The 26,810-nt window shown below is 39.9% G+C and overlaps 3 protein-coding genes across 4 annotated transcripts; 2 read left to right on the top strand and 1 right to left on the bottom strand.

Annotated features, from left to right (window-relative positions):
• Nucleotides 1–12,708: 12,708 nt before the first annotated feature.
• LOC135933912 (uncharacterized) lies at nucleotides 12,709–14,417 on the bottom strand. 2 transcript variants are annotated; one of them, XM_065475324.1, is made up of 3 exons: nucleotides 14,246–14,417; nucleotides 13,960–14,054; nucleotides 12,709–13,755 (listed from the first exon to the last, which is right to left on the bottom strand). In XM_065475324.1, the coding sequence occupies exon 3, from the start codon at nucleotides 13,745–13,747 to the stop codon at nucleotides 12,737–12,739; it is 1,011 nt and encodes a 336-aa protein (XP_065331396.1). In that variant the 5' UTR covers nucleotides 13,748–13,755; nucleotides 13,960–14,054; nucleotides 14,246–14,417; the 3' UTR covers nucleotides 12,709–12,736. The 2 variants fall into 2 exon arrangements, with proteins under 2 accessions (XP_065331396.1, XP_065331397.1); XM_065475325.1 differs by having other exon boundaries at nucleotides 14,388–14,402.
• Nucleotides 14,418–14,632: 215 nt separating this feature from the next.
• On the top strand, nucleotides 14,633–21,371 carry snama (something that sticks like glue). The gene is made up of 12 exons (XM_065485234.1): nucleotides 14,633–14,783; nucleotides 14,873–15,074; nucleotides 15,524–15,611; nucleotides 15,665–15,710; nucleotides 15,948–15,989; nucleotides 16,045–16,133; nucleotides 17,206–17,323; nucleotides 17,381–17,675; nucleotides 18,603–19,452; nucleotides 19,615–20,504; nucleotides 20,652–20,920; nucleotides 20,975–21,371. Exons 2-12 carry the CDS (start codon nucleotides 14,909–14,911, stop codon nucleotides 21,269–21,271), a joined length of 3,150 nt encoding a protein of 1,049 aa, XP_065341306.1. The 5' UTR covers nucleotides 14,633–14,783; nucleotides 14,873–14,908; the 3' UTR covers nucleotides 21,272–21,371.
• Nucleotides 21,372–21,931: 560 nt separating this feature from the next.
• aft (adrift) lies at nucleotides 21,932–26,645 on the top strand. Its single transcript, XM_065496939.1, has 6 exons — nucleotides 21,932–22,140; nucleotides 22,496–22,831; nucleotides 22,891–23,469; nucleotides 23,524–24,310; nucleotides 26,322–26,414; nucleotides 26,459–26,645. Exons 1-6 carry the CDS (start codon nucleotides 22,024–22,026, stop codon nucleotides 26,491–26,493), a joined length of 1,947 nt encoding a protein of 648 aa, XP_065353011.1. The 5' UTR covers nucleotides 21,932–22,023; the 3' UTR covers nucleotides 26,494–26,645.
• The last annotated feature ends 165 nt before the right edge of the window (nucleotides 26,646–26,810 follow it).

The raw sequence follows: 26,810 nt of genomic DNA, 5'->3' as shown, positions 1-26,810 counted from the left end.
GGGCAAGTGTAAAAATCGCTGACTGCGGAGGCGAAAATCGGGGGGCTGAGGACGCAAATTCGATTGGCAGGCAGTGCCTTGCGATTTGGTTATTGATTGACTACCAACTCATCTAGCCATGTCATGTTTATAATAAAATATCACCGAGCCCGGGTGAACGGGACATCCATAAGTCAGCGCTCGCTGTCTAATATATGCCCGTCATGTTATTATTGGCAAACATTGGCCGCTAGCGAGCGAGCGAGAGCATTGTCATGCACGAAATTCGGTAAAGCGAAGCCGCACGGTCGGCTCGGGCATTATACGTACAAGCGCTCCACGCATAAAAGCGTCGTCATAAATTTCATTCTGCGACGCCGAAATTTCATGGAGCGATGAGCGCAGACAGCCCACCTCTGTGCTGAATTATATTATTTTACCCATCCATTAATTAATTACCGCCTGATATGGAATTATGTGTCTGCGCTACTGAGAGACTGCCTCCTTTTCGCTCCCACGTATTGCCGTATATACTGCTGAAATTTCCCGCTAGCCCGCCTGATGAATTTTGTGCAAAATAAATCAAATTAATGCAGCTGTGAATTTTTTGGTCAGATGATTTAGTTTTATCAGGCGGGGCTGCGCTTAATGAGCTGGCTTTTGTCCAGCTCATTTTTTACCGTTTTACATGAGGAGTTGCGGGAAAGATGTCAAGGGTTATAAGATAAATAGCTCATATAGCACCATTTCTTCTGCTATTTCCATCACCCATAAATCAAATTAAACGCAATTTACGAAGAGATTTCAAATGCAATTTATTTATCACGACGAGGTGTAAGAGAAAAATCGTTACTGCTTCGTTTGAATTTCCCTCTCAAACGGTTTGCCTTCGTGGAACGTTCAATTTAAGCGAAAACCAAACTTTTATATGTTTGGTGGTGACATTTCATTACATTTAAGTGATTAAGAAAGGAAATAAAACATTCTCCGTCTGCTCAGGGAGCTCGAAAGACGGAAAGTGAGTGCAGCTCTCTGCTTTTTCCGACAGAGTGAGCTCGAGTTGACACTTCTGCGTTACATGTCGCACAAAATATGACGAAAGCACACGCGGATAATTCAGAGTTAAGTGCTGGTGTTGTGTTTTAATGAGCAAGTCGACGAAATTCACTTGGCAACGGGCGTAGACGGACTCAATAAGCGCCTTGACTGACGCAACGAATGAACGAGAGAACTTCCGAAGTGTTTACATGCAGCGCGAAGAACAGTAATTAGGTCGTGAAACATTGTGGATTTTACGGTTTGGTGACAGCAACGCTAATTTAGTCATAAACACGATTATGCTTTAGTGAAAAGTTTCGCAGAGTGCCTCGCAAATGTGGATGCGGTGTGCAATGCACCTGCAGGCTTATGCAAAATCTGTGTGAATATTGTATAAGAGCGAGTATGTATATTAAAAAGGGTGAACAAATTTCACGCTCTGGCTTGCGCGTTTATTTAAAAAAAAGATTCCACTGCAAAATTGGTCAAATGAGCACGTGAAAATAAAATTCAATTTCAAATGCAAACACATTTAGCCTCAAGCTACAAGTGAAATGTTACAAACGACATGCATGCCAGAGGTACAATAAAATTCTCATTTTGGTTTAAATTGACAATTTCAATTATCATTTCAAATATAATGTTTTCTGTGAAGAGGATCAAAAACCCAGTAGATGTTTTGTTTCATACATTCGTCCCATAAAATTAAAGCAATTAAATAAAAATAACAAGATCGTTCATTTTTCCCATTTCAAATAAAGTGTTCCAAAGAAGTTTTTAACCAGAATATTCTGGCACCAGTGATATTGAAAATCAAAATAAGATTTTTTCTCTCTATTTCATAGACACTATTAACACGACACAGTTTCTCTGTAAGAATAAGTGACATATATATCACTCCTAACAAGCGTGTGCGAGAACTATGCGTTTGAAAGGAATGTGATTAGCAAATTCAACTCAACCAACTTCTCAACTGTGATATTAACAATCTCAAGCAGGCAAAGTGACCCATATAGAACTCTTCTATGTGTGTAAAAATTTTGTGACGAATAAATTTAATACCATCTAATTTATAAATGTATTTGCAAATGTTCGGACAGCAATAGATGTTATGAAAACGTTGTATCGAAGATGAATGCAATAAATACAATTCCAATTCCAAATATCACTATAGTCAGTTTTTACAGTTATTTTGGAACCTACATGAATATACAGTAAATAAGAATGTTAAAATTATATTAATTTGATTTTATAGTTCTTATCAAAAAATGACGGGACACTGGCCGAAAAATAAAAAAATTCCTATTGAGCACTGATTATAAAGTCCTCTATTTTAATTTCCAAAAAGTTTGATATCACTAGGATTTACTGCTTCCCACTGCCCCTGGTTTTGAACGGCACACTGATGATAGAGATTTGCCTGTTTGTATTTATGTGCAGCTGCTGCCGTGTGAGTGTTTCTGCTATTCCAGCAGGTCCGGTCGATTTCAGATTTGAATATGATTTTTCCTCGGCATTTTGCGTGAATTATTCCAGATTCGGCGAACAGGAAAGCTGCGGGCGCAACAGACCAGACAACGACGCCTTTTTTTCAAAACGCGGCCCTGCCGAGTCCATGTGCCTGAATAATGAAGTGGCTGCTGAATTTTTATGGGGGTATTAGCAATAAAGGCCACTTCACCCATACCAAAAACGAGGTTGCGAGCGCGAATATTAAACGAGTTTCGCGGCGTCCACACGACGACGAGTGGCTTATTTATTTATAATTGCGTACGTTGAGGCATATTTGAATATTAAAAAAAAAGAAGTCTCATAAATAATACAACGCAATTTCAAGCCCGACGGCGGACTCGGTAGGGAACATGCTGCTCGGCAGCGAGATAACAAGAGGTGGTTAGGCAAACAGTGCGGCGCGAGTATCAGGCAGGTTGCATACGCACTCCAGCCGCAGTGCTGTAGCCGAAATCCGTGCTCGCATGAAAGATAGAGATAGTGTGTGTGTGTGTGTGTGTGTGTTTTCGGCTGATATTACCGAAATTATCTCCTCGGTCCGAAATTTATTGCCGCCGGTGGCCGCCAGAGTTTAATTTCCTAAAATAATAACGCGACCCCTAGGATTGCAGATGATTGTTTTAAGTGCTGCTTTGATGGTGGTGGGCGCAATTAAGGCCTCGCTTGCATCGCCGTCGCTTATAATGCACAAACTCGGTGGAGAGAGAGAGAGAGCACGCTAAAATACCTGCCCACAGGCTGTTCGGATGCTTTGCTTTTGGTCTAGTCGTTGGCTTGGCGGTCGGAGCCCCAGTTCGTGCCGCAGGTGAAGAAAACAGGCTTCTCGCGAGTGAATTCTCGTGCCACCTGCGGCCAAACGGCAAAGTACTTTGTAACCCTCCACGCCATGGCGGAGGATTTAGCTGAGATAGCTCTCAACGGCTGAAAAGGTGCTTTTGTTTTCCAGCTTCTCTCTCATAAGAAGGCTTCAGATTTTTTGTCGGCATGAGTGCCCACCCACACCCACCCTTAAGGAAGGAAGGCAGGAACCAATTAAAACAATGCTTTCATTAGAGAATTAATACAAATTTCACGTGAACCTTTTGTGCCTAAACATGTACAAATGCGTGTGATAAATTATTCAACAGCCCGGCTTCGCTTTAGCTTAACTCGTTGCTCTTCAGGGGGTTTATGGACCAAAAAACAACGCATACCTTACACGCACTGTTCGCCACGGTACTTAGAACGCTGAAAAATTGCCACGCAAAATTTAGCAGCGCAACTCTTTTACGTTTTTTAACCATTCTTGTGAGTCACTCCTACTTGCAAATTTATTAACAATTTCAATCATGGTCCTAAAATAACGTCCTAATTTGACTTGGCAATCACGAGAACGCAAAATAAAAATTAACTTTTGACAGACAGTGTATTATATATGAACGATCATCTAACGTTAAATTCAACACGATCCGATAGCATTGATTATCATTCACGCAATTTCGGTTTAAATTTATTTTGAATCCATGCAAACTTTGGCCAAATAATATTTTTTGCACCAATTTATCGTAATTTTTTAAATTAAAAGAATCGGGGGAGGGCGTCCACATCATTAGGGTCTCCAGAGAGGAACTTCGATTTCAGCCTATTAATTATTTCTGCTCCTCTCTCTCTCTTGGCAGCGCTTACTGTTGTTTTCGTGGAGCCATTGCTACGTCTGTGTATTTACTTAGAAAACAAACTTGCTCGCAGTACCAACACGAACCCTCGTCGTTTCCTACATCAACAAGCGCAAACGAACTGAAATCATCTCCAGAATCTAAAAGGAAGTGCATCCAAGCTCATTTAGTTTGCGGCGCGAGATGTTTACTTTCCTTAAGTGAATTTCATGCAAAGTTCACAGTCACATAAATCTTCCTCTCAGAGCTCTAGCAGATAAGAAAATAGGATTTTCTCGCGCACTCCTTGAGCATTACGGAAAGCCAGGCTAGGGCACTTTGTAAGCCTGTCCAGCAGCGCAATAATCACAATTACACCGTTTCTCACTCTGCCGGCAACAGCAGCGCATTCTTCATTTGCCGCTCGAGTGGAGCGCAAACTTTTAATGACTTTTCCACATAATCCGCTGGTTAATTTTTCATTAAGGCAACATAGTATATAAATAAATCGATTGCAATTTCCCCTCGAGCAGCCGAAACAGAAGGCTTAGCCGTCCTATATATACGTAAAAGAAACATTATACCCGCTCTGTTCTCGCTCGCTCTCTCGCTTGCGTCTCTCTATTAACTTTTCAAACAGCACGCTTTGGGCGTGTGCATCATGGAATAAAAACAGAAGCTTCCAGCAACATGCAAGCCAGCCTTCTTGATGCTTGTTTATTTACTTTACGCTCAACTTTTTACTCAAAAACAATTTGTTCCGCGTTCTCCGCTGATAAGAGGGGGAGGCGAAATATTATGTTTCTCGCGCGAAAGTCACGCGCCAGCCTTAATACTTCCTCAGAATTTTTCGCCCTATTATTCTCGACAGAAGTCTCTGAGCGCTCAAATGTAATTCTAAATAAAATAGCAGAGCTCTAGGAGAGAATAGCTGCTGCTTTTTTGAATATAATGATTTCCGTTTCGATCAATTTTTGTGTCAGACGGCCATTTGGAGAGCGCTGCAATTTCGTTGTGGCTTTTGTGTCGCTCTTCAGAAGTCGGCCCTGGGCACATTATACATTTTTGCTCTTGCAAGAAAGGGGTAGAGCTGACTGAGAGCACCTGCTGGCTATTTTCTCAGCGTATTTCAATGGTGGCAATAACCATTCTAGGTGAGAAAATGATAAAAAGTACGGCCCACACTGTATTCATTATTCAAGACTCATTCCGACGTATTTCAAAGGCCACTTTGCAAATGGAGAGCAGTAATCCCCCATAATACTGCCCATCTTCGACCGTTCTCTGTGCTTTAAAAAAAGTGTGTGTTTATGATAATGCTACCTGTATTTTTTTCGTCAGAAAGCATTATTGAGTAACGAAACTTTGAGACACATTTTGTGAAATTTTTTGTTCCAAGGAGAATTTATTGCGCTTTGAATAATAAAATTAATTTAGTACACAATAGTATTTTTCGATAATATAATGAACAAGAAATTGACAATTAAAATTAACATGATTCCCCTCAAAGATTCTGAGGATCGGTGGCTGCGAGTGAAATTTAGAAAAAAGAATTATTTCGCATGTTATCGTACTAGAAAGTAATATTGTTTCAGCCCCTCAGGCCTCATAAGCAGCTTTAAATAATTACTGTTTCCGGAAAATTAATACCATGCACTCTAGCGTAAACGTTGCGTCTGTGACAAGTCAACAGAGTTGCAAATCTCAGCAGTTTCGATGGAAATCCAGCGTCTGGGAGCAACACACAGATACAACAAACTCATCTGTGAGCATCAACAAATTGAAATTCAGACGCGAACTTGTTGAAAGTTTGCTGTTTGGATCTTCTCCAGCCATTATGTTCACTCAGAGCATTTCGCTTCCGCTCCTCTTTGAGTGTGGTTATGTTTGTGTGTGTTTTGCAGATTTTCCGTGCGTGAAGCACTAATGATTTCAACTTTGGGGTTTCTGTGCTGCTGCGACGCCGCCCAAGGCTCGCATCATTATTCCGCCGGAGGCGCGCAGTCGTTGCCTCTATGCTGTTGAAAAGCGCGTAGCTGCGCTGCGCCGCGCCTTTTATTATCCCCTGCCTCGCACACACGACTGACACACACTGAGTGGAGCACAGGTTCAAAGGCATTATATTCCCAGCGCGTAACATTCATCAGAAACCGGCATTGTGGCTGCAAATCGAATTCTTTCAATACCGCAGTTGTCTGCCACGTTAACATTTCTCACACCAGTCAATACAAAGTTGGGTATTAACACGCGTCTGCTTTTCATTTCAGAGGGAGTTCATGAGAACGAACTAAACAGAAAGAGACGAGTTATTTTGACCCATGTTCTGATAACTTTCGGCTTTGAAATTTGCTGGCATGTTCTTTTAGAAAAATAAAAACAGTTTTTTGAAGCTTAAAATTCATCCACGAAATTAATGCTTGAATGGTACACTACACCGTTGTTATATTTCCCAATTTGATCCTTGTTTAAAATGATCTTTTTTTTGAAAATGTTACACTAAATAAAAATGATATTTATTAAATTTCTTTTGTAACCTACACCTTGACAAACTTGTTTGACTTTGATTAAAAATAGAGAGATTTCCTGCTTCCTTTCCACTTTAGAATCCTACGAATTTTATGTTGAATCCAAGGTATTGATTACTTTTCTAATTTTTGATCTCTTTTTGAAAAGTTTATTTGACAGAATTTGAAGCCCAAGATTGCATTTTTACTAGTTTTATGATCCTAAAACGACTTGAAACATGGGTAAAAAAGAGCAAATTTTTAAATACAAATTAAAGGAATAGATTCTTCTGTATTTTGAAGTGGCAGGCTCCACATGGTTAAATCCCGCATGTTATAGTCGTCCATTAAATTTCCCACGTGGCGTTGGACAGATTTAATTTAGAAGAGTCACACAACTTACTGGTATGTCTGCCTCTCAGCAGACGACTTGCGCCGTTTTTGCTTCCTCGACATTTGGTGCTGCCGCTTTTTACACAAGCGTTGCGAGCTACCTCCGGACACGAGAGCAGCATCTTGCAGACGAGCCTTCATTTCCTGGCGCTCGGCTAATTGGTGCCGCAGCCATTCTTCCAGCGCAGCCCACTCCTCGCTGCCGTCATTTTCGCAGCGGAACCTCCTGTTCAGCACAAGGATGTCAACGGCGAACCACAAAGTGGCAGCTGTCCTCCGCACCATTGTGTCCCCAAGGCTCGCGCTGTAAACAATAGGTGTTGCTAATGAAATCAGTCCTGCGAGACCCAAAATCAAATCAAGCCGAGAGAGAAGAAAGGAAGAAGCGCAGGCCTCTAGCTCTCTCTGGAGAACAAAGACCGCACTGCTTTGAAGTGGTGAAGCCGGCTAAATTGTTGTGACAGGTTGGCTTGTTCCCTACGAGGACATAATTTTGTATGAAATTGCATTAGATGCTGCGTTGATTCAGAAATTAATTTTTCATTCACTCGTCATGCAGTTAAGCTACTTTTTCCTGCGCTATTCGAGCTGCTACAATTTGCTATAGTCTTTAGAAAATGCAGCAAAAATTACAAATTAACGCTGGGAGACTTTTATTGACGCTAAAATTGATAATTTGAACCTAATTTTTTGCTTTCGGTAAATCATCTTGTTATATATATATTCATTCATTCATTCATTCAAAGCTAAATGCTGGATTTGCGTTCGCTCTCTATCCACTCTGCTTTTAATTGATATGTTTGATTATGATTATGGATGCCAAATTTTCAGAAGCACTCAAAGGGCTAGAATTCATTAGATCGCTATTACATAATCTGTTTATAGGCTTCCAATTAGACGCTAAATTGGTGATAACTTGTTTGACTAATCCATGTGGTATTATATAGCTTGTACAAAGAGCGAAAGAGCCGATCTAGTCCGTACGTACACCTGCGCGTAGACAATTTACCTCAGAGACTTATTGGAGCCGTAACAATAATAGTTGTAACAGCGTCAGTCAGACACACTATCTATCAAGCATTTCAAGCTTAGTTCAATTAAGTCAAATTGATCCGTCTAACAGCCTACCCTCCTACTTGATATATCTCGCTCCTCTCCATTTGACAGATGTGTTGTTACGCAATCGCCTTCAATGACATGTTTATGATCAGCAAAACTTAGCACTAATTAATGCTAATGCCCCAAAGAGGATTGTTCGCCGTAATAGTCTTACAAACAAATAAAAACTTTTAATTGTGAAAATCAAGATTAACTTCTTATTTGTCCCTTTAAGTGCTTGACTTTTAAAAAGTGGTACACTATCATCCATATGGTACCATAATTTAAAATATCTAAAGTTCTTCGAAAATTTTTGATTAGATCTACCGAATTTTAATATAGGAAGCCATTTCAAGCCTGTTCATTTTAAGTGTGAATAATTAAAATCCTTTTACATAAAAAACTTGTAAAATTTGGTTAGTACTGAATATGATTAATTTGGGTCTATTTTTGGTGCCAACGTTTGTAGCCTTTTGTGTTGGCACATTTTTCTTAGATTGAGACGAGTGATTCTCAAACTCTTTGTGTAAATACATTAAATCACAAGAAGTAATTTTTAAATGAGTCCATGACTTCTCATGGTAATGTTAGAAATATATATATAAACTTACGAGCAATGTGTCATTGATTAATCATTAATTAGTTTATTTTTATTCAAGGCACATAATGTTATTATTGTGTTAGCAGTTAAATTGCTTCAACATTGCTGGCTTGAAATTTTCAAGCTGTCTTTGGAATGTACAAGTCGGTTTAGTTGGTACTCTATCCTCTATTAATGAGTTAATTTAACTTTCTGGCACAATCAACGCTGCGAATCGGCTTCCCTTTTATTGTTATAGATGCTCAGAAATTAAGCCGATAAAGCCTAAAACGAGAAAATTGCCACGCAGCAAGTAAGTTTGAATTATACAGACTGTAATTAATGTTGCGAAAAAGCTGCCGTAATCTGTTATAAAGCGAATGAAAACTCTACCCCGTACTGCATGCCTCGCTCGCGCCTGCAGAGAAAGCAACACAGCAGAAAGATGCGTATCAGAAAGCAAAGACCAAAAAGTGCTTAGGGAAGCGCTCTTTATCGCGAATCGCACGTCTAAACACAAAACTCTTGGCAAAACTATAGCAAAATTTATGCCCAGGCCAAGTTCTTGAGTGCTGCTTCTCTCACCCCGGCTCGACACTAGAACTTTAATAATTTGGTGCATCTCTCGCTCAACTCGAAGGATGTAATCACAAGTCTGCAAATTGCTTCGGTAATTAGTGTCCTCTTAGTTAGCTGCCGGGCCGCTCTTTGGTGCAACCCGGCCGACACAGCAGCTCTACTTGAATTTAATTGCTCTCTCGACGCCGACGGAGATAATGAAACCGAGGCAAGGAGTGTGTGCAAAATCAATTAAGCTATAGGTGAGTTGTACGTACTTGAGTGTGTGTGTCTGGGAGAACGAGCAAGCGAGCGAGAGAGAATGTATCGGCGGCTGTGCTTAGTGTGTGTGTGTGCGCGAGCTCCTCGACGAAAATGCAATCAAGTTTACCTGTTAATTCGCGTGGCGTGTGTGTGCGAGTGAGGCGCAGCGCGCGTGACTCTTTCACCCTCAGCAGTCTAGCTCGATTGCTTTTTCTCTCCGCCACTTTTCCATCACGCCATACCTCTCGAACCCCTGACAGGTGAAAATTCAACTTACACATTCCTGTCACGCCTTTATGGCCTTTTCCTGTTCGGGAAGCTCTCACCCAAAAAGTTGCCTCCGATGGGGCAACGCTTCTCGTGCGGTGCTTGATGACCCGTCTTTATTGCTCCGTTTTTGCTGCCACTTCATAATATCCCGTCTGATCCGCTTTCCCAGGATTATTTCCATTCGCGTTGTCAGTCAAAGTTTGCGTTTTGCCAACAATTTCAATTTTAAGAAATACAGCTAGAAAATTAAATCAAACCATATTTTTTCTCAACTGATAATTGATATAAGAAAAGTTTGCGTGAATTTGGATGAAGAATCGGTTCAATATTCATTTGTGATTATTATTAAAAATATCCTATCTTGCATCCCAATAAAATTTACCTTATTGATGTGTTTTTGTTTCTTTATCTTTGAAGTAAATTAAAGTGGTGATAAAACGTGAAGTACAATGACTAGAGTCTCGTCGGTTCTCTCTTGTTACACCTACTGCCTCGTCTCTTTTGAGTGATAGTGTGTCTTGGAACCATAAGTGGTCGGGTCGAATTGCCTGAAAGCTAAGTTTATGAAACACCCGAAAAATTGTTAATTGTTCCGAAATTGTTTTGCTCGGAAAATATCAAACGGAGAGCGTTTAAGTGCCAGCGCGCCGAGGTTTTTATGCACACATAATACATAATATTACATAATCCTTCAGTGCAGTGCGAGCCCCTTATAGTCTGGTCTAGTGAAAATCTGATTGAAGAGATATGCTAATGATGATTGCCGACTTCACCAGAGATATATGTTGAAATTCACGAGTTTTACATAAAACCTTGGATTATTCGGCTGAGTCCAGAAAACTTCAATGTGTTCAGAAGGAATCAGAATTTAAAAGAATTTTTAAGCTGTTTTTAATTTGCGAGACATTTTTTATTTAATAAACAAACTCATGAGAGACATAGCTGAAACTGCTGGCCTTCAAGCTTCGTGTCTTAAAGATAATATTATTTCCTGAGAGAAAAACTTGAGACTGGACAGACGCAAAAAAGAGCATCAGGACTCTACGTTGAACGAGAACATAGACGTTGATGGCACTCGATTTTCCTTTAGAAATTAAGCAATTATTATTGTTACGACCTTGCTCGAAACACGCAACTGCAGCGCAGCAACAAAATCAAAAGCGCGTATATGGAGAGCCAAAATCTATTCTTGTTAAACACGATTCTGATCCTACATAAGATGTTCATCGCGACGGGAAACTGTACACTTTTTACTATAGAGCTATATTAAAATCTAATTTAGATTATAAATAAAACGCAGTGTGAATTATAAAATTAATTAATAATTTCTTAAAATCTTAATCAATTTTTGTCAATTGTCTAGTACAATCATTTCGGGCTGTTGCGAATATCTGCAACACAGCTATACCAAAATACATGATTAGTGCCCTCCGACCCCTTAGCTTACAGCCCGCAGAACTGGAGCGGCCTCCTGGCCTCGCCGAGCCTTCTCGCTGCCGCCGAGCCATCCCTCTAACTCATCGTCGCGGCGGCTGCCTCTCACGATCAATCGTCTCTTAGTTATTGATAATCAATTCTTACTGTTTTGCTCTAATTCCTTCATCGGTCAGAAGGGCCCAAACAAGATCAGTCGAACTAAGATTTACTTGTAAACAATTGATAAATCCCGGAGCCAATCTTAATTATTCAGCGTCGAGAGCCACGCGAGGCCGCAAGCCGAGAATAATCAGGACATGCCGCGGTAATATCACTTTAAATAGCTTTAAATATTATTCAATGAGCTTTGAGACAGAAAAAGGCTGCTCCTTAAGTGAGCCTTTAATTAATGATGAAATATTCAGGTTCCTTTATCGATTAAGTATTCCTTTAATTATATTGCTGGTCAAGAGAAAGACAAACAGCGGAGATTTGGGCTTAAAAACTAAGTTGTTTGGTTTATTATTCAGAGTGACTCTAACAGAGAGAAAAAGACTTTCAATCGCGAAATTGGCCATAATTACGTTACTGAAGTTAAGTTACGCGGACGAGACTTTGAAAATAAAAGATAAATTCTTACTGTGACTGGCAAGGCAAAAGAGGGGCAAGAGGCGCAGGAGAGATGCTGCTCGGCAGAGGCCAGGAAACCGTCTGCGGACCGAGCCGGCGAAAGCCGCCTCGAAGCTCGGGGGGTGGTGAGACACCGCTTGGGGTGTCACGTGCTGGCCAGAGATGGGAAAATTACAGTTTGGGGCGCCAAAGTTACTTTAAGTTAAACAGTGCTCGCTTATCGTTTAAGGAAAAATAAAGAAAGACCAATTTTATACATAAAACGGTGTGGTTCTTGGGTAGCGGCCGGAGCGTCCGGCGGCCGCGCGCTGCGCCTTAGGTCTGCAGGCGCATGTTGGGGCAGATCAGGCCGAGTCGTGTCACGACACGGGCATTCAATCTTTTTTGTATTTGTAGTCATATTTTTCGGGCACTATCCAAATAGGCTTTGTTTCGCGCAAAACCAGGCGCACGATCCGCACAGACCGCCACGAGCTCTACAAATTTTCCATCTATTTTTGGCTTAATATGGTGGAACAATTCACTTTGTTACGTCATTTTGAACCTTTTAAAAGTATATTTAATCTAATTTCTGAGCACGGTAACCAAAATAATGTTAAATATCCAAACAAATATTTTCCTATTTCAAATGCGTACACATACGTTATATTTTCAGGATGCTTTTAGAAAAAATATATTGATAAAACTCAGCTAGTTTTATCATTCTTACCATTAGCTGCAAAATGGTTACCACCATTCTGTTGCTAAATTACTAAAAATATTTCACTTCTGATTTTTCCTTATTATTAAAGAGCGAATAGGGTGAGGCAAAAAATCAATAATAAAGATATACTCGTATTAAGTAAAATATATTTTTATTTTCATTCTATCATTGAAAATTCCTCAAGATATTTACAACCACTCAATGAAAACTCGCGGTCGTTCATCACATAATTGACAACATTTTCCCCAGGAAAATGTAAACACTTAATTAAAATGTCTCGAGATACAGGTTCAAAAACGATCATTTCACTTTTAACACCGTGAAGTTCTAGAAGCTCCTGAATTTCTGAACTTCTCCTTTTTACAATGGCCTTGTAGGACTCGATGGTTTTTACATTTTGCAGCCCGTTCGCACCTGCGTCCAGAGCCTTCGCTGCCAGGACAGGAACTAATAAAATGCCTCGGATACCCTGACTTGAAATTCTTCTTATGAGTTCTACAGCTTCCAAAATGTCGACATCATTAGCGATTGTGTCTAAACGAATCATATTGAAGTCTGTTCGTTTGCAGATCGGTCCATTGTAATTTAGCAGTAAATAGGAGCTTTCCTTGCAGTCCCCGCGGGACTGGGCGTAAAATTCTGCAGTCATAGCTTGAGCAACTAAATCTTTACCAACACCGGACCCTCCACTCAAGAGCATTACACGAAGCTCCCCATCCTTTGCATTTTGGTACAACACTGGAAGTGTCTTTAAAATCTCTGCTATCGCAGCATCTTGTCCGATGACTTTAGATATCAAGGCAGTGTTATACGATCCGATTTCCAAGCTTACTCTAGTTTTTGGCACCATGATTGAATTGAAAGCAAGTGACGCACCAACTCCAGTGATCAAAATTGCATTTAATAGCAGAATCATCTTCAATCTTGCTGGTGAAGCAGTCTTTTTTGTCTTTACCTTTTCATTCAAATTAACAGAATCAGTATATATGTCTAGTTTTCTGTTCTTATTTTCCAAATGTTCTTTGCTCTTGTAATTTATACTTCTTTTCTTACTGGCGTCCTTGTCCTTCTTGGTACGAGTACGCGCGGCAGACAGGGCCTCTCCTACAGTTGAGAGTGCAGCCCTGACTGTGTAAGCTTTTTTATGTGATTTATCTCGTGCCTCCATCCTATTTCCTGGAAAAAATATTGAATGTGAAAATATCGCATGAAAGTGAAAATATAATGACCTATATACATAACTTGTTTTATTATTGTATCTAATTTATTTTAATGAAGTGTTATCTATATTAAGATGTTAAAAATTTCAAACTGGCATAATATTATTTTGTTCTCAACTATTTGTAAACAAGATAATTTAATATACATACTATTACTTACGATTTTCAAAGGTCCAAATAATGAGCAAAATGAAGATATATAGTATCTCGCCTCACTGCCTTGAGGAAAATCACAGAGAATAAATTTACTTATTTCTGCAACAAAACATGGAACATATATATCATTCAGTCATATTAGTTGAGGTCAATGGTATGTATATTAATTACATAAATATACAACATACACAAATCAGTATTACTAGCCTGCAAAATAAATGCTACATAGTCTGAATCGTTTGAACAAAATGCAACGAATCTAGTCTAAAGACAAAACGCATAATACATACTTCCAGCCGCGACCTGGCAACACACGTCATGACACAGAGGTCATACTGGGGATATATGTATGTACTGGGTAACTACGAACCCCATACAGGAACATCGCTACAATGCAACATGCTGTTTTGTTTTGTTTTGTTTTTAACGTACATAATGTGTCGTGTGTGAAATGAAAACGATGATGATAACTTCCCAGTTGCTGGCAGGTTGCTGGTTCTCCCAGCCCTCTAGCGCAAAAAAGAGTAACCCGAAGACCGAAGATACAAAAAATAATCTTAAAAATTAAAAATCCCGCGTGATCCATCGCATACACCAGCTTACACTCAGCTAGCGCTTTTACTTACTGTGGGGAAATAGCAAACTACTTGCTAAAGCTCCCTTGCTTTTGTGTTGTTTCAATGCGTTCTTCAACTATTTTCGATTCGACAGTGTTCGTTGTTCGTTGCTACGGCATTGGAAGTTAAAAGATGGCTGATGATTCTACTGGCATTGCCTTCGGAATTATATTTCGATAGACTTTCCTAGCCTTGGACTACAGAGTTAACTGTGAGTATCTTTACCATAATAAATAAGTCAGTTCCGTTGCAGACAGGATCGAAGGGCTTGCTATTTATTTTGTTTCATATCCGTTACAGACCTGCGAATATTGGCGTCGCCATAGCCGGCTCACTATGTCGGTTCACTACAAATTTAAGACGGCGCTAGATTTTGATACAGTCACTTTCGACGGCCTTCACATATCCGTTGGTGACTTTAAAAAGGCTGTGTGTCAACAGAAGCGTGTCGGGAAATCAACAGACTTTGATCTACAGGTCACAAATGCTCAAACTAAAGAAGGTAAGGTCACATTCAGGGTAACGCCACATAACTAGATACATCATACTACATACCTTTATTTTCACAAAACCACGTGTATGATAGATATAATAGATTCTTCTATTTTGTCTGAGAATACCATCAAAATGTATGTATAATATGATACATATATTGGCTCTGTCTAATTGTTCTACATATTAGACCAACCTAAAAGTTGAGGTTATTTTACGATTTTGGAATTTTTTCTTGTGTTTTGATTTCTATTACACGAGTTTTTTCTAACTCAGTAGACTTTCACTTTTCACCCAACTCACACTTCTCGCTAGGATAGGGCATTGAAATTGATTCTTCCCAACAGAGTGAGAAGTGTGAGTGATCGGAAAGCGAAAGCGCTGAGTCCCCCATAATATTCATTGTTCATTCTACACTGATTTGAGAAACAAAGATCTAATCAATATTGTTATTTATAGTCTATGCTGATGATGGCACATTGATACCGAAGAACACGTCGCTGATTGTTGCCAGAGTTCCACTTACTGCACATCAGAAACGGATTTGGTTAGAAAACTTGGCTTACAAAACGAACAATTTGTTACTAAAATTTTCCTCAGGGCTCGTGAAGCAGCTGCGTCATCTCAAGCACTCAACAAAGCTACAGTATGTTTCTTTGTATTTTAATTCCTCCTTTTCAGTGTAGTTTACAAAAAATAAAATTTTACCTTAATTTCTGGATAAACATTTGGATTATCAGTGAAATTAAAGTTCCTTCCTCTCTTTCTTTTTTCTATACGTGTAAATGCATATGTGAGTTTGAAGTGAACCAATCTGTTTATTCACATTTAGAAATATACTCACAGATGCATAATTGACAATTTTTTATGAATGTACCAACAGGCTGATGACGGACTAGACCATGGCCACTCAAGACTTGCTAGGGTGAGATTTCTAGTTAATCTTTGAAGTTGGGCATGAATTTATGATTTGTTCTCAGGCTGTGGATCTTTCAAGAGTTGACGCTAGTGAAGAGGATAAAATTAAGGCCATGATGAGCCAAGCCACTTCAGACTACGACCCGAGCAAGTGAGTTCAAATGAGAACATTTTATGCTTGTTTTCTAAATAACTTGTTTTTTTTAGATCCAATATTGTGATATTATTACATAATATTTATAGCAGAGGGATGTAGTTTAGAAAATTGTTTAGTTTTCATGCTGAATGAGAGAGAATTTATCACCATAGCAAAATGCGAGATTTTTTTAAAAAAAACTCATTATTTTGTTGGGGCCCGAGTTCCTGATTAAGTTTAAAGCACTAGTCGTTGACTCATGTTTAAGGTAGAAAAACTGTTAAGAATTAATTGAAAATTATATTTCTATTTCCTTTCTTAAATTGTTAGTTCAATGCAGTGCCACGCTTAATATAATTCTCTTTACTTCATTGAAGTTAGTTGCATGCTTCATTTGCTATACACAATCTTGCCATCCAAAAAATGCGATTGTGTTTTGTTTTTGTGTTCTTTTTTATGCTAAAGAATGGGTTCCAACATATAATCATTGAATAAAACCGTGAAATTTTAACTACAATTATCAATCCTTTTATTCACTCCGAGAAATTTAAAGCGTTTATTGTGCTATCCAAAACCACAATTTAATATCTTACTACCTGCTTTTAACAACGAGCCTTTCAATAGTTACAACTCGAATAGCCACGCAGATCTTGATCTAAATTCCAACTGCATGTTTACTGTATTGATGCATGTTTGCACGCCGCTGGTAGCAAGTTTGATCATACTGATCCGGGAAGAAGTGCTATCTTCTAATCATTGCCTGATATCTAACTCCTCTTTGCAAAACACATGAATTGCTTAAATTCCAATAATTGGAATTCACAGGAGGTGTTTAAGGACTAGTATAATGGTTGATGCATCCAGGAGAAGGTAGAACCTACAGTACCTTAAATTATATCAGTGCAATCATTGATTTCCGAGGCTAAATTTTGGCTTCAATGAAATGATATTTCATCTAAAAGACACGAAATATGTATTTAAGTTTCTTCATCCGCCTGTTCCTGTTCTCCCTTACATTGATGCTGATAATGATTAACTTGATATATTTTCCAAGAATATTTCTCCATTTGCCACATGATGATTTCAGCTATGTCAGAATCAAGGGATCAGGTCAAGTTGGAGAGGTGCCTCTTCATTACCGATGTCACAGATGCCACCAGAGTGGACATTGGATCAAAAACTGTCCCTTAAACCGGGAATCTGGGGTAAGTTTGCTTTTACAAACAAGTTGCCGCATTATGGCTTTACCTTTGTTTTTATAGGAGACGGTGGCTGAAATCAAGAAGAGCACAGGTATACCTAGAAGTTTCATGGTACCTGTAGAAGGCCCAATGGTCCCAGGCGCCATGATAACTCCGCTTGGCGGGTTTGCGGTGCCAGCCATTGACCGTGAAGCTTACCTGGAGCAGCAGAAGGAAAAGCCTACTTTGCGAGAAGATGAGTGCCCTGCTGAGGTGAAGCCAGAACTCCCTGAAGATCTAGTCTGCAGCATATGTGAAGATCTGCTCACTGATGCGGTCATGATACCTTGCTGCGGCAATTCATTTTGCGATGAATGTAAGTATTCTTAATGTGTTATGGTGTATGCTATTCTTAAATGTTGATGATACCAATATACTGTTCGTGCCGCGGGTAAAATGTCTGATCATCAACTTGCCACTCTGTATCAAAAGTCCGACGGACTTTTTCGCCAACAGTAAAATGGTCATAATACACTATTGTGGCAACACTCGATTCTGACCACAGTCACTTGATCAGCGTCAGTCACGTCTGCTTCAATTTCAGACCCATGATGTAAAACAGTGAGTTCAGACAATTTTATCATCGGTGAAAAAGTGTGTTGGACTTTGGCTATAAAGTGGCAAATTCGAGATCGGACTTTTTTCCGCGGCACAATCTTCAGATTTATTAACTTTCAAAACATTTATCTTATTTAATCTTCATTGCCCTTGGAAAAAGTCCTCTAATGTTGTTTCATTCGAAATTATGGTAACATAAAAGCCGCAGTAAATTAACTCAGCATACTTCTTTTAATATTTGGACATACATGTGTTTCACGTTCTATTCATGCCATGAAAAACAATGTGTCCCTGACAATCCTGACTAGTTATGCAGTGATACTTTTCGACTAGTCTTGAGTTTTGAAGGAGTGGGGAGTTAGAGACCATGTAGGACATGCAACATGCACACTGATGCATTCAAATTATGCTGTTTACCATGCCATGCTTCACTAAACTTGTTCAGCTTAAATTATTTCGTAATTGTGAAATTTTGCTTATGACTTTATAAGTTATGCTACTGCTGATGCCATTGTTTGTCCTCTTGTTCTCAATCTGTTAGTTCCCCACTTTGACATTATTCAATTATGTGATAATCGTGCTATGAGAGACGGTTGCTATTGGTTAAAAAATGGTTATATTTTAGTATATGAAAATTTGGAAGTGTTCTAACAAGATGATATGAATGACTTTCTACTTTTCATAGGCATTCGCACAACACTTTTGGACAGTGAAGATCATGAATGTCCTGACTGCAAGGATAAAGGTGTTTCGCCCGACACCTTGCTGCCCAACCGGTTCCTGAGAACATCAGTTGCCAAATTTCGTAACGACACAGGATACATTAGACCTCTTCGTCATCCAATTGAGCTCCCACCAATCCAAATGCCTTCGCCTGTCGCCAAGGTCGAGGAGGAGCAGGAGGAGCCCACCAAACAAGAATCAAGTAGTTCCCTTACGCCCAAATCTGAAGACCTGGATCAAGATAAGTCTCCCGATTCAAGATCAGAGGAGAGGAGCAGGTCAAGCAGATCACCGACGAGGCGCAGATACAGGGAGGACACGCCCACTCATGATGAGCCGCAGGTGGCCATCAACCCCATGCCACCACAGACACATCTTCTTGAGACACCTGTTGGTATTCATACTGCATACAACGCTCCTCCACCCCCTGGTGTAGATGACCACTTTGTTCCCAACTACCCACCACCCAGTATCAGACCTGGTACCATGGGCTACGGTCAGCGTCCCTACAGAGCTCCATACTACGGCCGCAGGGACAATGAGTATGCTTACCCATATGACGGGCGACCGCCGTTCAGGCAGCAGCGGTTCGAAAGACCACCTGTGATTGAGGATCCATTGGAGGCTTTCAACAGGATCTTAAGAGCGAAAGACGAGCAGAGGAGGCGGCGAAGAGACAGATCATTCTCGCCAAGGCAAAAAAGGAGATCCAGATCTCCTAGGTCACGGTCTCCATTGCTTCGCAGGTCGCCGCCACCGCCTTTAATGAATGTTAGAAGAAAATCTCCCGCCAAGAAGTTCTCTCGCTCAAGGTAAAATATCTCATTCCGCATGACTGCATGACATAATTATTATTTGGTATTTTCAGAATTGGAATAATTATGTGAGTTCCTTCAAAGTTTTTGAGTAATTCAAAAATGATTCAAACTTCAATCAGTTACAATTTACTGAAAAAGCTTTACATTTCTTTGCAGATCTAGGTCTCCAATTGCACGCAGAGCACGGTCCCGCTCTTTCTCCTTGTCGCCAAGTCCATCAAGGCATCTTCGTCCTCTTTTGCCCAGGCCCAGGCATTCCAGATCTCGTTCTCCTATGCGCTACATGCCAGAGAAGTACATAGAGCGGCCAGACAAGCACATGGACCGCATTGATAACTACATGGATCGTGGCTTAAAGTACGTGGGCAGGCAGGAGAAGTACATGGATAGAAACGTGGAAAGGGCTGACAAGTTTTTGGACAGAAATGATAAATATGTGGAGCGTTTGGACAAGTACTATGAAAAACCACCTGAAAAGTATGTGGACAAGTTTGTGACGGAAAAGTATGCTGAGAGACCAGAGAAGTTTGTGGAGCGAAGTGAGAAGTTTGTAGATAGACCTGAAAAGCACACTCGGTCAAGGATTGACGAGCACAAGTCATCCAAGCACCGGGAAAAGGAGAGGCTAACTGTTGCGTATCCGGAGGAGCGAGAGTTTCACCGAGAAGTTGAGAGCACTGAAAGACTGCACCGAGAGCCGGAAAAGCCTCTAGAGGACAAGGCCGAGTCTCCGAAGAAATGTATCGAGGATTACAGAACCCTGATCAACATCAAAAAGGCCAAGCATGAAAGTACAAAGAAGTCTTCCTCAGAAACAGAAGACAAGCCAAAGGAGGTGAAAGTCAAAGAGAAGAAAAAGCGACGAGAGAGTGTTGGCACTAAGAAGAAAAAACATAAGGAAAAGGATAAGGAGAAAAAGAAGAAGACAAAAGCTCCAAAGTCAACCAAGGGAGACGAAGATGAAGACAAACAGCAAGGCGAGGCCCCTGACACAACTACTGCCGAAGAGGAACCAAAAGAGGACGTTCCTGGACTGGCAAAAGAAGGTATAATTAAGTTTATGTCATAGGCTAGGATAATGTAATAAGGCCTATCAATTTTTAACTGGAAATAGCTAAATTTAGCAAAACTATTTTATGCTATTTTAACTGTCTTAATAAGCTATTAATATTTGATATTATTAATCCTTTCAGTTGAAGTGGAACAGCCAATTGCTGAAGATAAAGCAGAAGAGCTTGTTAAACCTGAAATCATGCCAGAGCCATCAAAATGGGAAAAGAGTGAGGACGAGGCTGAAAATTCTAGAGACGAACCAGATAAGAATATGGAAGAAGAGAAGTCGGTGACTGTGGAAGTGCTGAAGCGTGCCGAAAATGCAATTTTTAAGAAAGCGATCAATGCAATCCGGCCTGAAAGAAAGGTGTTTTTGGACTCAAAGTCCTCAGAAGACATCCATGTAAATGTAAGTTCCATTTAAAACTATATTTGTATGCATCTAATTATCAATGTGATCTAGATAACGGTAGAAGATGTGCCGAAGAAAGCCGAAAAGAGGAAATCAACTGATGAACAAGAGATAGAGACTGTTAAGAAGAAGCACAAAAAGGATAAGAAGAAGAAGACCAAAAAGAAAAGCAGCTCGTCCTCTAGTAACAGTAGTTCTGACTCCGAAGTGCACAAAAAAAAGAAGAAAAAGAAAAAGGCCAAGAAATCAAAGAAGAAGAAGCACCACTCTTCTGAAGAGAGTGATTCTTCCTCAGAGGAAGAAAAGAAGCCCAGAAAGAAATCGAAGAAGAAAAAATCTAAAAAATAAACGTTGTAAACTCTTATTTTCCTTGGTTGTTGTAGATAGCATAAATCTCTTGAAATGTATAGAATTTTCTTTGTATATTTGTCTCATAAAATAAATATATCGTCCTGGTCCCGGCAAAATTGCGCAACGTTTAACAAACACCCAAATTTTCATTGTCGAATTGATTGTTGACCTTTTGTTGCAACAAGAAAATTCGCGTTTGGTTGTTGAAAGTTACGCAATTTTGCCGGGACCAGGACGATTATAAATATCACATAAAGGTGTGTTTTCTTATTTGCAATCCATATTTATAATACTAAAAAAGAGCGATTTTTTGGAAATTTTTCTGTCTTGCAATGAAGAGATAATGATCTTGAACATGGCCCAACTTACTATGTAAAGTAAAAATGTTCAGGGTTGACAAAATATAATGAATGCATAAGAAACATAAGCACACGCAGGTTATTTTTTAAAATTTCAATTTCACATCTGATGAGTTAACAAGGTCAAAAAACTCAGCTAAGACCCACAAAATTACAGCAGGTTTCCTGTTCCCTCACTCCAAATCAAAGAAATGGGGCGGCGCCTTTTCAGGAGTGACACATGAGAGCAGTCACGTGAGTAGAGACACCAAAAATAAACAAAGAGCGGCAGCGGCACACTCCCAGACTCCCACTCGCCATGGCGGAAGCGCGTGTTGTGCCTCATCAACATTACACTGTTTTCGAATAACGGTCCGATTTTTCTGATTTGTGCTGTTATAAATCAATACGATGGATTTTGCCGTCGAGAGTCACTTCAACAAAATCGTGCATCTCCTTGACAAGAGCGACAAATTGAATGTCAAAGAGTTCTTCGACCAAAACGTCTTCAGTGGACGCTCTGGATTTGTGAGTTCCGCTTACATACAGTCACGACTTCATTACTAAAAACTTACGTATCATACATAATCAATCAATATCTAAAAGGATGTGCATAGTTTGCTTAATTTAAACAATTTAAATTTAATTGTTCTATATGGTCGTGACTCAATTAAGCGTCCACGTACTTTTTGTGACTCAATCAGTGGCCACACATCACAAAAGTTGTTAAATCGTTAATGTTTGCATGAACGAAATTTTGGAACGGAGGTAGGAGGGTGGATGCAAATTGAGTCACCACCATAATAACTGTTGAATTTGATGTCAAACTTAATTTTTCAAGCATATTATGATGTGTGAAAATTTTATTTTTCAATGTTTTCAGGGTGAAGTTAGAGAGAATTTAAAGACCCAATTGACCTTAACAAAATCATCGATCTCAGAGACCGTTCGCTGCTGTTTGGAAGAATGGCACAGTCACACAAACTCTACTTATCTTGGAGGAAAGGTCCAGTGGCGTGTCCAAAAAGCCTGTAAACCTGAACTTCTGACACAAGCTTGGCTAAAGTTTTACCAGATTCTTAAGACATTTGATGTAGTCACAAACGCTGGAAGTGAGGAGTTTTCTTCTCTACACTTGTGTGAAGCACCAGGGGCATTCATCACCTCTCTCAACCATTTCCTGCAGCAAAGCAGTGCAAGTGAGGAAAATCGCACCAAAGTAAACAATATAACCTGTCATACTAATTGTGCTTTCATTTAATGTATTTACTTTTTTAGTGGAGATGGAGGGCAACCACACTAAATCCACACTATGAAGGCAACCCTGGTTTGGAAATGGTTTCAGACGACCGCTTCATCATAAAAACATTGGATAATTGGGATTTTGGTCCAGACGGCCTAGGTGACCTCAAGAATTCAGAGACAGGAAAGCACTTAGCAGATCTGGGACCTTTTAATCTGGTCACTGCCGACGGGAGTGTCGATTGCCAGGATAACCCTGGGGAGCAAGAAAACACTGTGGCCAGTCTATTGGCATGTGAGACCACCACTGCCTTATCAGCGCTTGCCATTGGCGGAAACTTTGTGATAAAAACATTCACTTGGTTTGAATGGTCATCGTGGAGCCTGCTGAGTCTTTTGTGCCACTGCTTTGAGGCAGTAACTGCAATTAAGCCAGTGTGTAGCAAGGAGGGAAACTCAGAAGTCTACTTGGTGTGTCTAAACTTTCAAGGCTTGCCCAAGGACGTGACTTCTCTGCTTTGGGATCATTACGGGAAGCCTTTGAATGTGGAGAACATACCTGAAAAAATCTCAAAGCGAATCCTGGAGGCTTCAACCTTTTTCAACGAATTGCAGGTATTTCTACTGTAAATCCTATGTGATAACTTAATTAAAAGAAAATTCTTGCAGCATTCAGCGATAAAGAGTAACTTGAAGTACTTCCAAAATCCTAAAATCTACAGAAGTGCCAAGATGAACATCAATTGCATGCAGAATGAAATCGCCAGCAGCTTTTTGGAAAGATTTGACCTAAGTTATCCAGTGCAGAACTCAATCTGCGGTAACACAAATTTCCAGAGGCTGATTCGACCCGCATATCCTTGGTCACCAGATCAGACCCATTTGATTCGCTCCTCCTTGCAAAAAATGGACTATTCTCAAGCTAAAGACGTCTTAGAAACTGTAGTTTCAAGTCTCAGCCCAGTAACTGCAGAAGAGGAAACTTTTACTCTTCCTTCTGAGATACCAGTGATCCAGTGCGAGCTCCAACTAAAATACGGAACACCTTACAAGACCTTGACAAACTCTCGATTTTGTGCACCACTTCTACTTCAGCTGCACAATTACAGCCGTAATCTCTACTGCAATATAGTCCCTGTGCCTGATGGAATTAACTTTATTGTTGGACGTTTGTGGAAAAAATCTATCTGGAACAGTTTGCAAACCCTTGGGCTTCAACAGAAGTTTGTTCTGAATGGCTTCAACCTCTTTACATTAGTGGACGTTGGAATACTAGTGCTTCTAAGACAAGACTTTGAGCAGTGTGTCCTGACTGAGGTCACTCCTGAAGGAAGTACGTTCGAGTTCACCGGTTTCAAAGGTGCAAGCGCCAAACTTGAAAGTGCATTGATTTGCGACGAAGTAAATGAGAAAGAACAGCAGTTGCTTGAAGTTGTGCCGTTGTCATTGATATTAGGTAAGAACATCACTCTTTCTTATTTTACATCAACATCACTCCTATTTGCCATATTTTCTGTAACACTGAAACTGAATGCTCATTTCAATCGTTTATACTATGTCATCATGATGACATGTTGGAGGTTTAAGGAATACATCGATAATTTTGATAATTATCCCTTTCTAATTATAAAATTGGGGGCATTATTAAAATAAGTGTGATATAATTTTTTTATTTGATGGGTTTTAAAGTTTAAAATAGAAAATCTGTTAATAAATTGTACAAGATAATCTGCCTAAATTTAAAGAAAATACTGAAATGAAGGGAAATGAATACTTCTTTCACCTATAAGGTTAAAAATGGGACATCAAAATACCAATATTTTGTGAGGGCGATGGCAAAAAAATCGCTCTTCTCTGCTGCAGCATTATGCAATATCAATATCTTTACAAAAAGGCTATGCGGGTTGCCTATATTTGTAACAATTTTCAATAATCAAAACTGCATTGTTAAGAGGCCAGACAGAATTAAAGATACTTTAATGCTATATATGAATCATAGTACTTTCTTATCAAAAAGTCTATTAAAATGTTTGAGCTTCTGATTTTTCAAAGTCCTTTCAAATTTAATCAATTTTTGACGTTGAAATTATTAATTTTTCAAATTCAATTTTATCACGCTTTGAATGATTATCTTGACATTATTTTAATTGCTTGACAAAAAGCAAACATTTATTTAAGTGGAGCTTTGTTTGCACAATCAATGATTTCCGCGGTCATTTGCAGTCGGCATTGAACGTGTTTTTTCAAGTTTCAAGTCTTATTGATTTACTTTACTTTTTTTAGAGAGTAAAATGCACAACCATTTGGCTAACAAATGTTGGGGAAATTTCAAAAAAATACTTCCTCTCAATATGGAGCTGTCACGAAATTCTACATAAGATGACGATCTAATAATTTGCTTGGTTGAATTAGTGAGGGTTGAATTTTTGCCGATTTTTGCCTATCGTTTCAATTCTTATCATTTGTAGTGTTTTAATTTGAATTTTTAACGTTTTATAAAATCCGAAGGTGGTAACCTGTCATGATTTGAGATTTCTGACTGGAATCTATATCTATACTCACTCATGTGAAGGAAATATTTTTTGTTAGCTATTAAAATAACACGACGTATAATTTCGCATGCAAGCTGACGCAAACGCAAAAGCAATATATAGCTGCGTGGTACGGTTCTTTGCGAAGCGTGTAGGATGCGAATCTCACATTCACAATTCACGTCGAAGAAATTGATCTGGTGAGCTGCACGTAGCACTGCAGTTACCTCGAGTCAGACTTAAAAGACTACTCGCAGCAGCGCAGCACCACGTGTCATGTACAATGCATAACTGGAATCTTTCAGCAGGGCGCTGATCCGATCCGCGCAAAAATTGATTTCCCGCGGTGTTTTCTTGGCCAATTTTTATTTGTACTACACGGACTCCAAAGGCAGGCAGTTGATAACGATCAGTTCATTTACTAAAGCAAAGGCCGCTTTGCAAATAAAAATGCCGCTACCTGACGGGAACACGTCTTCCCAAGCACCTAGTTTTTTCACGTGCTTCACGAGAAAAAATATTGAGGTCAGGACGAGGCAATGAAGAGAATAATCCCTTTTTTGTTGCAAATGCCAACAGTTCAGCCTGCTTATTTTAAAAATAAATTGAAAATAGCCGTTTTAACTTAATTGGAAAAACAAATTGACTAAATGTTTACCGCAGATTATTTGCGCGACAAAAACGTGTCATGAAAGTATAACTGCTCTTTTTGCACAGTTAAACCTCTAAGAGCAATTCAATTAAAACGCCTTTTTATTTAATCCTTTGCTTTTTGCCTGCAAAATTTGTCAAGTGTATTCGCCAGGTTAAGTCTAGCCCGCATTCTCAAGCACTGAAAATCAACAGGTCCCTTATCTGTTGCTAAGCAGTGCGCCGCGAGCGTGAACTCGTGCATGTTTTACTAACACGGCCGTGTCTGTTTATTTATTTTGATAGACAGCGACCTGCACCCCCTGGTCGAGCGAGCGAACCAGCAGACGGTGTTGCGTTTGGCGCAGGCGACGCTGGCCCTTTTACCTGAAAATCGAGGTGACCGACTAACTGTTTGACTCAGTGACTTAGTGAAAAAGCAGGTCCTGGTGGGGGTCAGCTGACCGTGTTACTCTAGGCGGCTCATTCAACAACCGGCCATGGACAAGGACTCTGCTGACTCCGTCTCCTCCTCGTCCAAGCAAGGGGCCACTAGTAGCGGCGGCCAGCAACCAAGACAGGTGCAGGTGACGGCCAAGGTGCTTTTCGGCTCCGTCTCCGCCATAACCTCGATGAGTGCGGCCGAGCGGGGCCGCAAAAAGCAGCAGTAAAGTGAGGTAGGAAAGTGACGAGAGCAGCCAGATGTGTGGAACCAAGCCGCATGCACACACACATATACATTCAATCGCGCTAACGGTGAAAAATGCAAGGGAGTTCATCATTCGGTTTAATTAC

The sequence above is a fragment of the Cloeon dipterum genome, chromosome 1, assembly GCF_949628265.1.
Source record: "Cloeon dipterum chromosome 1, ieCloDipt1.1, whole genome shotgun sequence".
Taxonomy (NCBI): Eukaryota; Metazoa; Arthropoda; class Insecta; order Ephemeroptera; family Baetidae; genus Cloeon; species Cloeon dipterum.
This window is presented reverse-complemented; position numbering and strand designations above follow the sequence as displayed.